Source organism: Agelaius tricolor, unplaced genomic scaffold, assembly GCF_023055355.1.
Source record: "Agelaius tricolor isolate 1412-34295 unplaced genomic scaffold, bAgeTri1.0.p SCAF_5, whole genome shotgun sequence".
In the NCBI taxonomy this organism is placed as follows: Eukaryota; Metazoa; Chordata; class Aves; order Passeriformes; family Icteridae; genus Agelaius; species Agelaius tricolor.
This window is the reverse complement of record NW_027269265.1, coordinates 31,808,309-31,821,796: the sequence shown is the minus strand read 5'-3', so window position 1 is coordinate 31,821,796 and position 13,488 is coordinate 31,808,309. Positions and strand designations below refer to the sequence as shown.

Genomic DNA, 13,488 nt, shown 5'->3' with positions numbered 1-13,488 from the left:
CTGTCTTTCAGTGTTCATATTTACTTGCCAAAAAAGCAACAAGATTAGAAAAATTATTCATTGCTGGTTAAGAATGTAAAAGCCATGGTCTTGAGTTAAAACAGTTTTGTCAACTATGCTCCATTTTGACTATGACATTTTTTAAGCAATTCATAAGGAAGATACATAAGTCATTACAATCATTAAAACTAATACGGACTTGGTCTTCCTGAAGTAAAATAAATAGTATAAAATCAGAGTTTTCATTTGTTTGTGTGATGATAACACATCACCGTGTGTGGGTATATTTTTATGCCTCTTCCATAACATCATGTGCTATAAAATGTTTTGACAAATCGAGCAGGGCATAGGTGTGGGCTTAGAATGTATGTTACTGCATTTGAGAAGAAATAGAATGTATATGTTTGAAATTATATTTTGGGGAATTTAGATTTCTTAAATGTGAGTTTAAAAGTAACTGTAAATCTTGCTTTTTGTTATTCTAGCTAGGAACATGGGTTCTTTGGAGATCAGTACATGATTCCCTGCAGAAATTTTAGCAATTAATTTTAGAATTACACTTTATTAAGCTGATTTTTGCATGACAAAGGACCATAGAAGCATATTCCAGAATGCCCACACCTTTAAACACATTCTCATTAGCCAGATATTGAAATCTCAGTGCCCAAATCATTATTACTGCTGTAGCTAAGGAGGGATTGTGTATTCTTAATATTTATCACCAATCAGCTCATCATTGAGAATATAGAACAAACTGGTTAGGAAGTAATTAATATTCTTATATTTTTCTAAAATGGTGTGTTTTCTATTGTGTACAACACTTTATCTGCCATCACTTGGTGCGTATACATTGTTACAATTTCATAGGGTTTAGCATATATTAAGTGTGCTGCAGAAGATATGATCAATCCTACCATGATATAAATGAATTGCATTCCAATATTTCCTTTACAACAAGATTTTTCCAGTACTTTTACAAAGTGCATTTATTTTCAAACCTTTTAATGTAGCACCTACCTGTTTGCCATTGTGAGTGACTGAAGACAAAATAGTTCGCAATGTCTTAAAACCCATAGCAATATCCAGCAGATGAGCAGCAAAGAAGAAGTTGTTGTAGTGCCCAAGGATAGACATAGTAGTGTACCAAGCTAAGTATAAGAATGACTGCAGAGAAAGTGAAAAGTGGCAGAAGGTTAACAGGTGCTGATGTGCATTATTAGATCCAGAAAATAGAGTTTTTAAGTCACTCAAGTTGTTGTAGTAGGGCACTTTGCCTACGTAGGGATTAAACAGCTGAAATTTCACCCAGCTTTTGAAAATTACCAGTGATGGAGTGGGAGGTCACTCTGCTTTTGCTGTTGAAAAATACTGAGACCAGCTGAGACCTCACTCACCAACCCCAAAAACAGACATCACAAGGATGTGAAAAACCTGTGTATCCTGGCAGCTACTGGCACTGGCAGGGATGTGGAAGGCAGGTGTTTCCTGATAGAGCAACCAATGATTGGTGGTACTAATTACTTATTTTAAGATGAATGGTGCTCTGTTGAGCTAACATTACTAGCCTGGGAACATGTGAATTCCATTCAATCACTTGATGTTGTAAAAACTCAGTCCCACTTTTTAATGGCAGGGATTTCTAGCACCCCCAGAGGTGTGTGTAGATTCTTTAATTGAATGGGAATGTGCCCCAGGGTTACTCCTTGAGGTTGAACCAAAGAAATCTGTCACTGATATGGGCAAGTAACATAACAATAATTATTGAACTACCTTTTAAACAATTAATTTAATAAATAATGTACTATAATAGCAGATTCAACCATCTATAATGTGCCATATATAATTCTGAGTAAAACATCCTTTAGTCTAATCACAAGACAGAAAAAAATTTTTAAAATGGCTCTGTAATGCAATATTATTTGTGTATGTTTGTTGAAAATAAAAGCAGATGGTGGAGGACATACATGTTTAGAGTAAATCAAAGCATATTCATCTAGGCTAACATACTCACATTATCGGTGAAAACAACGCCGAGCTTCCAAATGTGGTACTTTGTATCAATGGAGCTTAGCCTAAGAAATAAACAATTTGTGAAAAGCATAAATGTCAAAAATAAATATTGAATTATCTATTTATAAACATACACTAAGTGCCATAGTTGTGGCACTTCAGGGTTTTTTTGCTGAATGTGGTGATATAGATTAATTTTTCATTTTCTGAGTGATCCAGGTACTTCATTTTTTCCGAGTATTCATTAATTCTGAGCAGAATAAATAGTTTCTAATCCAACAAAACTGATGTAACAATTTCAGGAAGAATGATACTCCTATATTCCAGACTTAAAAACTTAAGATCTATGCCAAAAGTAGTGAAATGTGGAACACAGATTGCTTAAATTGAGGAGGTAAGTGTTCTGTCTAGTGTAAAATATTCCCAGAATAACCAAGAGAAAAGGTAATGCCTTCTACAATATTCTAAATATTTTATCAGCCATTGGATGTCATGCAAAGGGAAATCTCTGTTGTGCATCTTACACATTGAGAAAACCAACTCCTGTAGGAGCATAAATCACTTGGGACTGGGACAATTTCAAGCTCTCATCTTGACTTACTGACTAAGTAAGGAAAACATCTCTGAATCTGTACTAGACACCTGTTATGTAGGTATTATCAGTTTTTCAGTCCACTGGTTTATAAACTTTGTTATAAGACCTTAAAAATGATGCATTAATTATTGTTTAAAATGCAAGAGTGACCAACTATATCAGTCAGCATAAACTCACTGATTTTTTTCCTTACTTTTATAACATAACTGTGATTTGAAACAAACAAAAAGCTGTTTTATTTTACTTCCACACTAGGAAGACTCATCCATTCGAATTTTCCATCTTGAGGAAAACATCACAATAGTTTCAAAATGAAATCCATTTTTATCTTTGATGATGAAATTATTCCAACACATAATTTGTCTGTGAAATTTAGAAATCGTACCATGACACCAGTGATGCCTCTTCTGGTTCACTCTCTTCCACTGGACTAAAATCAAGGGCACTCTTGTCCAAACCCAGAAGTTCTGCAATGCGCTCTGCTCCATATAAATCTCCATACTTGTTAATAACCTAGAAGGGGAAAAACAGAAGATTTTGATCACAGAAACTCCTCAGTGACATTCACCTACTCTAGACCAGTAGTTTTCAGGAATTAAAAAAGAAGTCCTTCACAATTAACACTACTAGAACAGTAAGAACTCCCAGGAAACCAGGGGAGCATAAAAAAGAAAAATAGAAGCATTAAAGGCTATTATCTGAAAGCTTATGTATAATTTTCTGTCATTTAAGCTGGCATGTTTTTCTTTTTTTAGGGCAATGAGGGGGCTTTGTATCCTAAAGATCACAATGATTGCAAATTAGACCTGCTGGCTGATTGACAGCACAGAGTTATTTCAAATGTCTGAGTCTAGGAAGGAAACCACAGCCTTCTGTCTTCCTCCTTCCTCCCACCTACACCACAGCTGCCTTTTCACCGAGACATTTAACACAGCAACTTCCATAAAACAAATTCCAGTTCTCTGTTATTTCTGTATTTATGTGTACAGAAGCATATGGATATCCCAATTGACCAAATAGTAGATTATTGCTCTGGAAAGCGTAATAGAAATATAAAAAGCCTACCTTCCGTTTCACAAATTTGTCCCAGTAATTGTTAGGGAAGGACCTACATAGATAAGGCAAAGATATTTCAAATTATTTAACTTGTTAGGGGAAAGGAAACAAAACAACAAAAAAAAGAAAATGCCACATTTCTGATCATTGCAAATTTTTTTCATTCACTGCACTTCAAATTAGGACACTGATTTTTTTTCATGGGGACAACAGCTGTTATTAATCATAATTTACTGCAATATAATCTTGTCCCTCCAAACCCTCTTTGTTTCTCCCATTCACAAATATGGCTGGCTACAAAAGGTTAGCAGGCTAAATACTATCACCTGATAAGCTTAACAATTCCTTAGTAGCAGGTTAGTCACTGTAATATCATTCATCTACTAAATAAATACTTTTATCACACCTAGCCATAAAAATCAAACCAGATTTCAGAGAAAAATAGGATAATCTTAAAGGATAATTTTTTAGTTTATTGGATTACATTTCAAACAGAGGCTGAACACTTGAGTTTTCCAACAGGATATATAAAAATCTTGAACTTGCCAAGAAAATTCAAGATCATTTGCCAATATATAGCAAATATCTATCTATCTATCTATCTATTTATAGCAATATCCTGGAACTCATTCTAATGATCTTACTATCTGTTATACCCGTTTTGAGGAATGTCAGTTAGCAGGAAACACTACAAAATTTAAGATTTTTCTCTCATTATTTCCTGGAGATAACACTGAGTTGAGAAAATATGCAAGAATGCAAAAGAGAAAAATAACTACTTAAACTAAAGGACAGTATTGGTAATATAAAGTCAATGCTAGTACAAGAAAAATGAGATTCCACAACAATGTTCTGCTGGGATGTGAGGCAAACTTCCCAATGACTATGCTCCAACTTTTACCTTTCTGAATTGCAATTCTGAATTAAATTAATCCAAATAAAGGCAAATGCTTCTAGTAACTCAAATGCATGGTATATTCTACTCCAATGCTCTGTATTATTTTTTTGCTTGATTTCTCAGGCTTTTAAGCAAAATATATCATAGTGTAGCCAGCTTGTGTCTATCTCTTACAAGAAACTCCAATAATTTGTCAGGGTACATCTTTTGTACTTTTAATTGCTTTTTTTCCCATTATAAAAAGCACATTTCAGTTTATACAGAACACTGGGTACCCTCCAGCAGTGGTTATTCTGATCGTACAGTACTTGTACTAAACCTTGAGACTCAGTTAACATTAGAGGGAAGGATTAGCCTGCTTAAATTAGTCTTAATCTTTTGTTTAACCTCAGTAGACAGTGCAACATGCTGAGAACAGACTGTACGGCATGTCATTAGCGATAAGTTGACAATGTATTTCATTAATTCTTTCTTCTGTTTGCTGAAGATTAACTTAATGTGTATCTAGATGGGTTGCTATCAATAGTCATACAAACTGGGTGGAAAATAAGCAAGCTCTCCAGTTTCTCAATTAGCTTTGGTTGTAACCTTAATAATATGTGCTAGTCCATATTGCTGAATGAAATTAGGAAAAATTCTTAATACTTAGGTGCAGGAAAACAAAGCACTCAAGAATTTCCAGTATTTTAGAAATTCTAATCATGGAAGCATAGATGGAAGGGACCTTAAATATCACCCAGTTCCAACTCCCTGCCAGAGGCCGGGCCACCTTCCACCAGCCCAGGTTGCTCCAAGCCCCATCCAGCCTGGCCTTGAACACTTCCCGGGCTGGGGCATCCACAACTTCTCTGGGCAACCTGTTTAAGTGCCTCACTGTTACAGTAAAGAACTTCTTCCTAATAGCTAATCTAAACCTACCAGTACATTCTGAAAAGCAGCCTGTAGTCAAGGCATTTTTTCTGTGGGAAGAGAGCTGACTTGCTGTGTTTGTCTGTGCCACTCCTACAAACTGCTGCAGCTTACCGAGACTCTTAGAACCAGTATACGACTACTACAGTATTTGCAAATGCCACAACTTGACAGATATTCCTGTCAGACCTACTCAAATTCTAGGAATGCTATTTTTCACTAGATTTACTCCTCTTGTCATGTACAAATTTCTTTACCAAAGAATGGGAAAGAAAGGGAGTAGAATATGTGCACAAGTGAAATAATCACTGGAAAGGATGGAAGTTATCTTTTTAAAAACTTTATCTTTTTAAAAGTTTCTCAACAGAGACTAATATGTGAAATGTCTTGGAGAGACATTTTGAGGTAAAATTCCTAGTCCTTGCAAACCCTAGAAAATGAAAAGGAAGTGGAATATATGTGCTATCATAGTATTTATTAAATAAACAGATAATAGTGGATTTCACATTAGAATCTACTACTGTAGCATCTAATATAAGGGGCTAAATGCCTTTCTTTTAGATGAACTAAGTGACAGGTAGACAGGAAAGGTTCTAGATCAGTGGCTGATGAGCTATAATATTATAAGCAGTTTACATGGAGTCTAGTTTTACTTACGGAGTATTGATAACAAGGCGATCCCATTGTCCTTTAATATCATCCTCAGTTGGTTGTTCAGTTATGTATAGTCCATCAAATTCCAGCTTTCTAGCCACCTCCTTTTCTCTCTTGAATACAACCAGAGGGACCTGTGAAAGTAATGGTTTATGTATTTTTGGTTTTTTGTCACACAAAAATGTGAGACCAAACATCACACTAGAATCTCCCACAGTAGGCAGATCAGTGCCTCTGAGCAATGGCCACCCCGGCAGTCAAGCCCCAGTCCTCCCCACACACAGCTTTTTATTGCTGAGCATGATGTTGCATGCCATGGAATATCCCTCAGGTTGATTGGCTCAGCTGTCCTGGCTGTGACCCCTCCCAACATACCTGCTGAGGGATGCACAGAGTGGGTAAAGCAAAGACAGAGCCCTCACACTGTGCAAACACTGTCCAGCAATAACCAAATGTGGCTGTGTTACCTGCACCATTTTAACCACAAATCCAAAACACACACACACTGCTACAAAGAAAGTTAGCTCCATTTCTGCTGGCAAGAATACAGGAGGAAAACATCTACTTATTGAGCAGTGAGAATTTGTAAACAGCTAGGTACAAATGCTATTTCAGTATTAGCACCACTAACCACCTTGGGACACAGCCAATGTTTAACAAACAGATTAGCAGTAAGATTAAGAACTTGCCTTTAGGCAGTAATATCCAATCACACAGACAAAGGAGATGACAGTATGAATAACTGCTAGTGCTCTGAGAGCAGGTGCCATGTAGCCAGTGCTTTCTTCTAAAACAAAAAACACCATGCCCTCCTCTTCTTCCTCTTCAGCAAAGGAGTTCCAGAGATTAGAGTCTTCCTCTACTTCATCAAGTGGCTCTTCTGTCACCTGGGAAAAATTCAAGCATGTTGAAAACAAAATAAACTTAAAAGTTTTTCCTTGAATGACAAATGAGGTTTTCAAAGCCTGCTTAAAGAAGATGATAGATCATTAGCTTTAAACATTCTTCATTTGCACAGCATAAGTCTCCACATCATGTCATGTCACTGAAAAGAAAATCTGGAGAAAGAAAATACAGGCAGTTTACAAATCTCTCTAACAATGCTGTAGCAAAACTAAAACATATGAAAAAGTTATGCAAAAACTATTTCTTGGAAGAAGCAAGGAATGAAAGGGTTATCTATTATCACTGAATTCAGGGTTTTTTGCGTAATCTATATAGTTCCTGATTGCTCGAGTCTAAAAAGAAGCAAAATTTTAATATAATTTTCATATAATTAACAGTGTACACACTGTCCATAACTTTTTATTTCATGACTCAGTTTAGAGCTTACAAATTATATACAGTATTTCATCAGCTGACATACTTCCCTAAATTCTTCCAATGACTTTAAAAACCTGCCCTTTAAAATGAAATCCCTATGGGTGCTTTTTTGACAGCTTTATCTGAAAGCTAAAGTCCTGTTCAGTCCTGTTTGACTCCCACTGACCCCTTCTTATGTATGGCAGATGGACTTGGACTGATAGACATGAACTTTTGTCCTTGCTCTTCAAAGATTCGGTCGTCACCCACCAGACTCAAAGAAAAGCAAAAGAGAATGGGGAGGAAATGACACTGGTATAGACAAAAGCAGAATTCTACATGTATATTTGAAGTCCATCTTCTCTAACCCTGTGGGAAAGAAAGAAAGAGACAAAGAGAAAGCCCTAAACAGCCATGACATCTTTCTCCTGGAATGTGCGTTCTGCCCGGTGTCCAAGAGCTTTGTACGTCTTTACCTGCCCTGCCTCTGAGAATGTAAATTGAAATTGTGTTACAGGAGCTGCATTTCAAGGTATTTGAGAACAGGAACTCAGTTATTTCTAGACTGAATGTTCAGCCAGCTGCTTTTGTTGTTGAAGTTTTTGGTTTAAGTAACAGAATATGTAATATTGGAAAACACAAGGTTCATCAGCTCATTACAACTTTCATTCTATATCTAGAAGGGGAAAATCGAAAGGTCCAGATTGCAGGATATGGATAAATCAGAACCCTTCTTCCAGATTTCAGTATGGAAAGGGGGAAAAAATGAGGCTTTTATGGATGGGAATTCTCTTTATTGAATTTCTAACCTGTTTCATTTCAAGGCTGTGAAGATTCATTAAAGAAATTGGATTCATTAAAGAAATTTCTTTAATTGGAAATTAAAGAAAAAGAACAGACTGCTGAGGATGTTCTACTTCGTATCATCTGTTGTTACACACCAGAACCTGAAACAACTGTATATTCAGGTGAACTTCTAAGATTAAGTTTAAACTGTGCATGTATAGCCTTCTTCATCAGTGAGCTAGACAAAAAGAGCTATAGCCTACTATAAAAAAAAGAAGTAACTGAGAATAATCAGATTAACTGAAGTCTCTTAATATCTTGAGAACAAATTAAAGGAAAATATTTCAACAGTTTTGACATTTGAATTATTTTAGTCGATTTCAATTTTCACAGAACAAGATCAACAGTCCAAACAATAACAGACTTATGTGATGAAATGGAAAAGTGCCTAGAAACTCAACTATAAAGGACAAATTAAATAAATCTCTTTTCATTCAGCCTGAATAAAATAAAACCAGAGTAGTACAAACATTAAATTATTGTATCTTTTGGTACTAACAAAAATATTTAAAGAACAATGTTATCTTACCTTGTAAAACAGAAGAATAAAATTGATGGCAAATGCAACAAATAGAGCAAGAAACCTTAAGTTGTAAAAATTTCTTGCCAAGTAATGCTGAAAGTAAAAAATAAAAAGTAATTAAAGGTAGCCCATGAGTAATATCAAAAGAAGAAAAACAGATAGCAAGATTTTTAAAACAGTAAATACATAATTGTGTTTCCTTCATACATCAGTTATAATGAGCAAGAGCATTTCTTGGCAGCCTATTCCCCTTTTTCATGATAAATGGAATTTAAATAATGTCCTTAGAATTATAAGTCAGAGAGTCTGAAACAGAAAGTGTGGAAAGATATGCTAGAATACTGCAAAAAAACTACTTGAGAGTTTTCAGAGAACTCAACATTTAGTGGTTTTAAGAACAAAGAAAAACACTAAGTAGAGTGAAAGACTCTAGAAGTTAGATTATGGAAAATAGGGAGCTCCTTAAAAGGAGCTCAAGAGCCTAATCTGTCCTGTTACAAATTACACACAGAAACACTCAATTGTATAACTCTAAAAAGTGTTATAAAATCACAACAGACTGACTACAGCCAATCATCTGAACACTGATACCAAATTTTCCTTTATGATGACATTTCTCTCCTAATTATCAAAAAGTGGTTCTATAAAGAAAATTCAATTATTAAAGAATTCAAGACAAACTTACAAGCATTTTTGTCTGATAAATTTCCAAAGCTTTGAAGAAGTTAGCCATAACAGCCTCTGGTTTCTCAATTTTTTGTCCATGCCTTCTCTTCTTTTTCTTCATTTTTCCCTCTTCTAGCTGCTCAGATTGTACTTCCTTTGCTTTATCTTGCTTCTCACCATCTTCCATGCTAGAAGAAATGTTAACTAAACAAAAATATCTAGCCAAATGTAAATGCATTAATTTCAAATGAATTTGAGTTCATAAATTTTGGCTTTAAAATTTAGTTTTTATACTGTATGTAGCATTAGAAGAATTTAGTTACTCACAAAAATACTTCAAAACCTGGGTTTCCAAATGTGTGACATGATGTTGAGGCATCAATATGATTGTCTTAGAGTATAGACCTTTACAAGATGCTTAAAAAAATTAACTTTGGCAGATAAGAGGAGAAAGATAAATCACACTGAGGTAAATATTTAAACAAGAAGCAAAATGGAAAAATATATATAATTATGTATAGCTTTTGAATCTGTTAGAATGTCTTGGACACCTTTTGTGTGTCTGTACAAAATATTTTAATCTTTTACTACAATGTGGCTGCAGGTCCAGGCAGACAGGATGCATCCTAAAAGTAGGATGCTGCTAAAGAAAGGTAAGTATTTTAAATATTGTTTAGCAGTCATATATAGGATGACTGGACAAAGGAATGTATCTGCTGTCAAGATCTGATAAAACAGCAATAAATAAAAATAGTTGGGTTAGTTAAATCTTGTGTTTTAATGATCCAATAAAAATTCCATGAAAATTGTAGTGGGTAGTAGGGAAAGCAGAAAGCATAATAAGTTGCAGAGGATTTTAAGACTGGTGCTCATTTTTAAAGGAAGTTATGGGAATTTTCAAAGAGACAATGGCCACAGATCTATACATGCATAATTGTCAAGGGCCACAAAAATCAGATTGCCATTGTGTTGCCTAGTGACATGGTCTGCCATCTTTTAGTATATTTGCAAAATACTTAGTATGTACTCCTTAGTATATTTCCAAAATACTGATGAGACAAAGCGTACATAAAGTTCTTTGAATACTGAGCATTTCTTTGTTATTTTGGCCAAATTATTTAGCACTAGGAAGTTCCAAGGAGTTAAACAGGAATTTTGTAAAATTAACTTACTCAGCCTTCTCAGCTTCTGCTTTTCTTTGTGTTCCAGCTTCTTTTGCAATTTCAGATATCTGGAAAAAGTATTTTAACTGTCAAAATTGATCCATTCAGATAAAATTCTGGTAACTTTAGTTATTGTCTTCTAAGAAACAAACAAAATAAATAATAATATTTTTATAGCACTTTGCACTTTTAAAGTGTTTGATTGTTAAAGATAGGGGGCTCAGGCTATATTTTAACAGTAAAAAAGGCAGAATTTTTTCTGTATAGTGTTATCAATACTCTAACTAGTCCAGTTGACTGAAAAACTTAATTATACACAGTGATCAGGCAAATTATGTGACCAGCTGAGGATGAAGGTAACTACATCCAGATCATATCCTGATACTAAGGTCACCCACAAAGTGGAGTTACTGATTGAAACTAGAAACAATATATTAATGTTATCATCAAAAATCTGAAAAACATTTCTGTAACTATCAGATATTAGAAAACTCAATTACTTGGCTGTGATCAAGTAATGCAACTGAAAACAGACAAATACTTAAATAACTCCTACTTACACAGTGTTTTCTTCAAGCTGTTTATCTTATCTGGGCTGATGGTTCATTAAACCTTTATTGGCACACCACACAACCCTCTTAAGTGTTGTGTTTACAGCTTTCCCTTGAGATAAGGAAAAACCAATGCAGAATTTTACAGATGGCTAACTGCAGCAAAGAAGCTGGGGCCTGGATGTCACACACCTTTAGGCTGGGTGTTATAAGATCAAAGTAAACTCATTTCAAATGCAGTTTGAGTATCTAAGCTTCAATGGAAGTCCAAGAGATGCAGGCCCCGACTCAAAAAGAAATCTAAAGGGCTGAAATTTGTCTCCATTCCCTTTTGCAAAAAGCTGTCCTAACTCAATCCTCTCCTGTATTCTCTTGAAGTGCTTAGACAGCAGTTGTCTCTTGGTCCTACATTTCCAGTTAACACATATATACACTTGTCTAAAGTTTCTGCCACTACTCATCTGGATGCCTGTCTTTCACAAGTATGTGGGAAAAGGATATAGGAAAGAATTTAAGTTGATCTTCCCTTGTGTATCTCACATACACAAGGATGTCAGGTGGAACTTCACCTAGCAAACAATGCAGATGTAACTCTCTCACAAAGAATCTCCCCTAAGATCTCTAGCTGGTGAGAGATCATTTGATGATGCCTAGTTCTTCTAAGGGATGGTGTGGGAGTAGAATTAATAAATCCCTATTCATCTTATCCATATATGCTCTCAATTTTCTCTTTCCAACCTGAAGAACCTTAACTTTCTTAATTCCATATACAAGATTAGTTCCATATCTAGCTTCAACAGCTCATTGATCTTCACTGAATCTTTTCCAGTTTTGTCACAGTCTTTTTGAACTGAGGGAACCTGGTCTTCAAGACACAGATAAATTAAGATTCATGGAGCATAATAATGTGGGGGCTTCCTCTCTTCCTTTCTCAACAATTCAAAATTTCAGTTTGCTTGACTGACATCATCATTGAACTGATAATGTTGTACAACTCAGTTATATTCCCAAGATTTCATACTCAAACAGTGACAATGAGATCAAAATGAAGCATTTTACAGATTAAATTACAATTTTCCTCTTGTATTGATCACTTTCCTGATTTTTATCTGTTATTTTAAGGTAACTTCACAGTTAGCTCTTGATTTTATAGATACCAATAATAAGATTTATCAGCAAACTGTTATGTCAGTACCACTCTTCTAATTTGTGAAACCACATAACTCTCAGATTCCTGTAGAGCCTTACAGTAAAAGCAAACTCCTGAAAGGCTCCATCATATATGATTCCATAGGTTATTTTGGAGTTTCTCTGGCTATATGGTAAATGTCACTGACCTTATCAGTGCACTTTTCCAGTATATAGACCTGATTTTGTATTTCTATCCATTTGTGTGAATTTTATTTTTGCAGATGCCTAAGAAAGACATAGTGACTTCTTGAAGGGAATTTTTGATTCTTACACTGCTGTTTCTGCTTTGAGCTACACATATTCTTTATAACCACTCCTCTAACTAGATTATGTGAGCATTTATATACACAATGTGAGATGAATAGCAATTCCTGTAATACAGAATTAGTGGAAACATTGCTTTGGTAAGTTTCACTACCTAACATACCAAAGGTAAAAAGTGGATAAATTGCAAACTGACTTCACATTAATGACTCAAACTATCTGCAAAAATTACAGAGCATTTTCATCAGTAGTATCAAGCACATCTGTAAGAAATGTATAAATCAGAGTAAAACAAAGCATATTCTAAAGTGTTTATCCAGATCTGAATTAAAATACTTACTTCAACTATTGAAGAAAATTCTAATGTGTTTACTTATACCTGTCAAGATTCTTGTGTTAAAAGTTATTTTTAAATACCAACCACATTATATTTATGCTAAATGAGACAGGATTTTAATAGACTGTAATTTTCAAGTCCACATATAAAAATGTTTTAATAAACACATATGAAAAACAAATGCAAAAAATGTAGTTCCATTTAGGCAAGAACCAGAATCTGGAGAAAAACATACAAATTAAGAGAAAATAATGCACTAAGAAGTTGCACAGTTTAGATTTATCTTGAAGCTATCTGGAAAATATATCATAAAAAGGTGAGTTAATGATGAGAGAAAAGGTGTTTTTGAATAACAAGTAGAAACAGACCTGAGATGTAAAGTGAAACATAGTGCTTTCCAAATATGATAAATGAATTGGTTTTGATATTTAGTTCTGTCTATTTTTACACAGAAAAATATTCTCTTTAGTCCAGCTGAGTGGAACAAAATGTATTGTTTGTAAACTGGAATAAGAGTAAAGAA

The 13,488-nt window shown here is 34.7% G+C and overlaps 1 protein-coding gene across 1 annotated transcript in view; it reads right to left on the bottom strand.

Annotated features, from left to right (window-relative positions):
* The window catches only part of RYR3 (ryanodine receptor 3), a 195,126-nt gene that overhangs the window by 7,010 nt on the left and 174,628 nt on the right, over positions 1–13,488 (bottom strand). The window contains exons 92-100 of the mRNA XM_071427042.1: positions 10,632–10,690; positions 9,479–9,647; positions 8,800–8,886; positions 6,812–7,009; positions 6,126–6,256; positions 3,671–3,713; positions 2,991–3,118; positions 2,012–2,072; positions 1,018–1,164 (exon numbers count right to left, since the gene is read on the bottom strand). Coding sequence (XP_071283143.1) covers positions 1,018–1,164; positions 2,012–2,072; positions 2,991–3,118; positions 3,671–3,713; positions 6,126–6,256; positions 6,812–7,009; positions 8,800–8,886; positions 9,479–9,647; positions 10,632–10,690 — 1,023 coding nt within the window. The remainder of the gene's footprint in view (positions 1–1,017; positions 1,165–2,011; positions 2,073–2,990; positions 3,119–3,670; positions 3,714–6,125; positions 6,257–6,811; positions 7,010–8,799; positions 8,887–9,478; positions 9,648–10,631; positions 10,691–13,488) is intronic.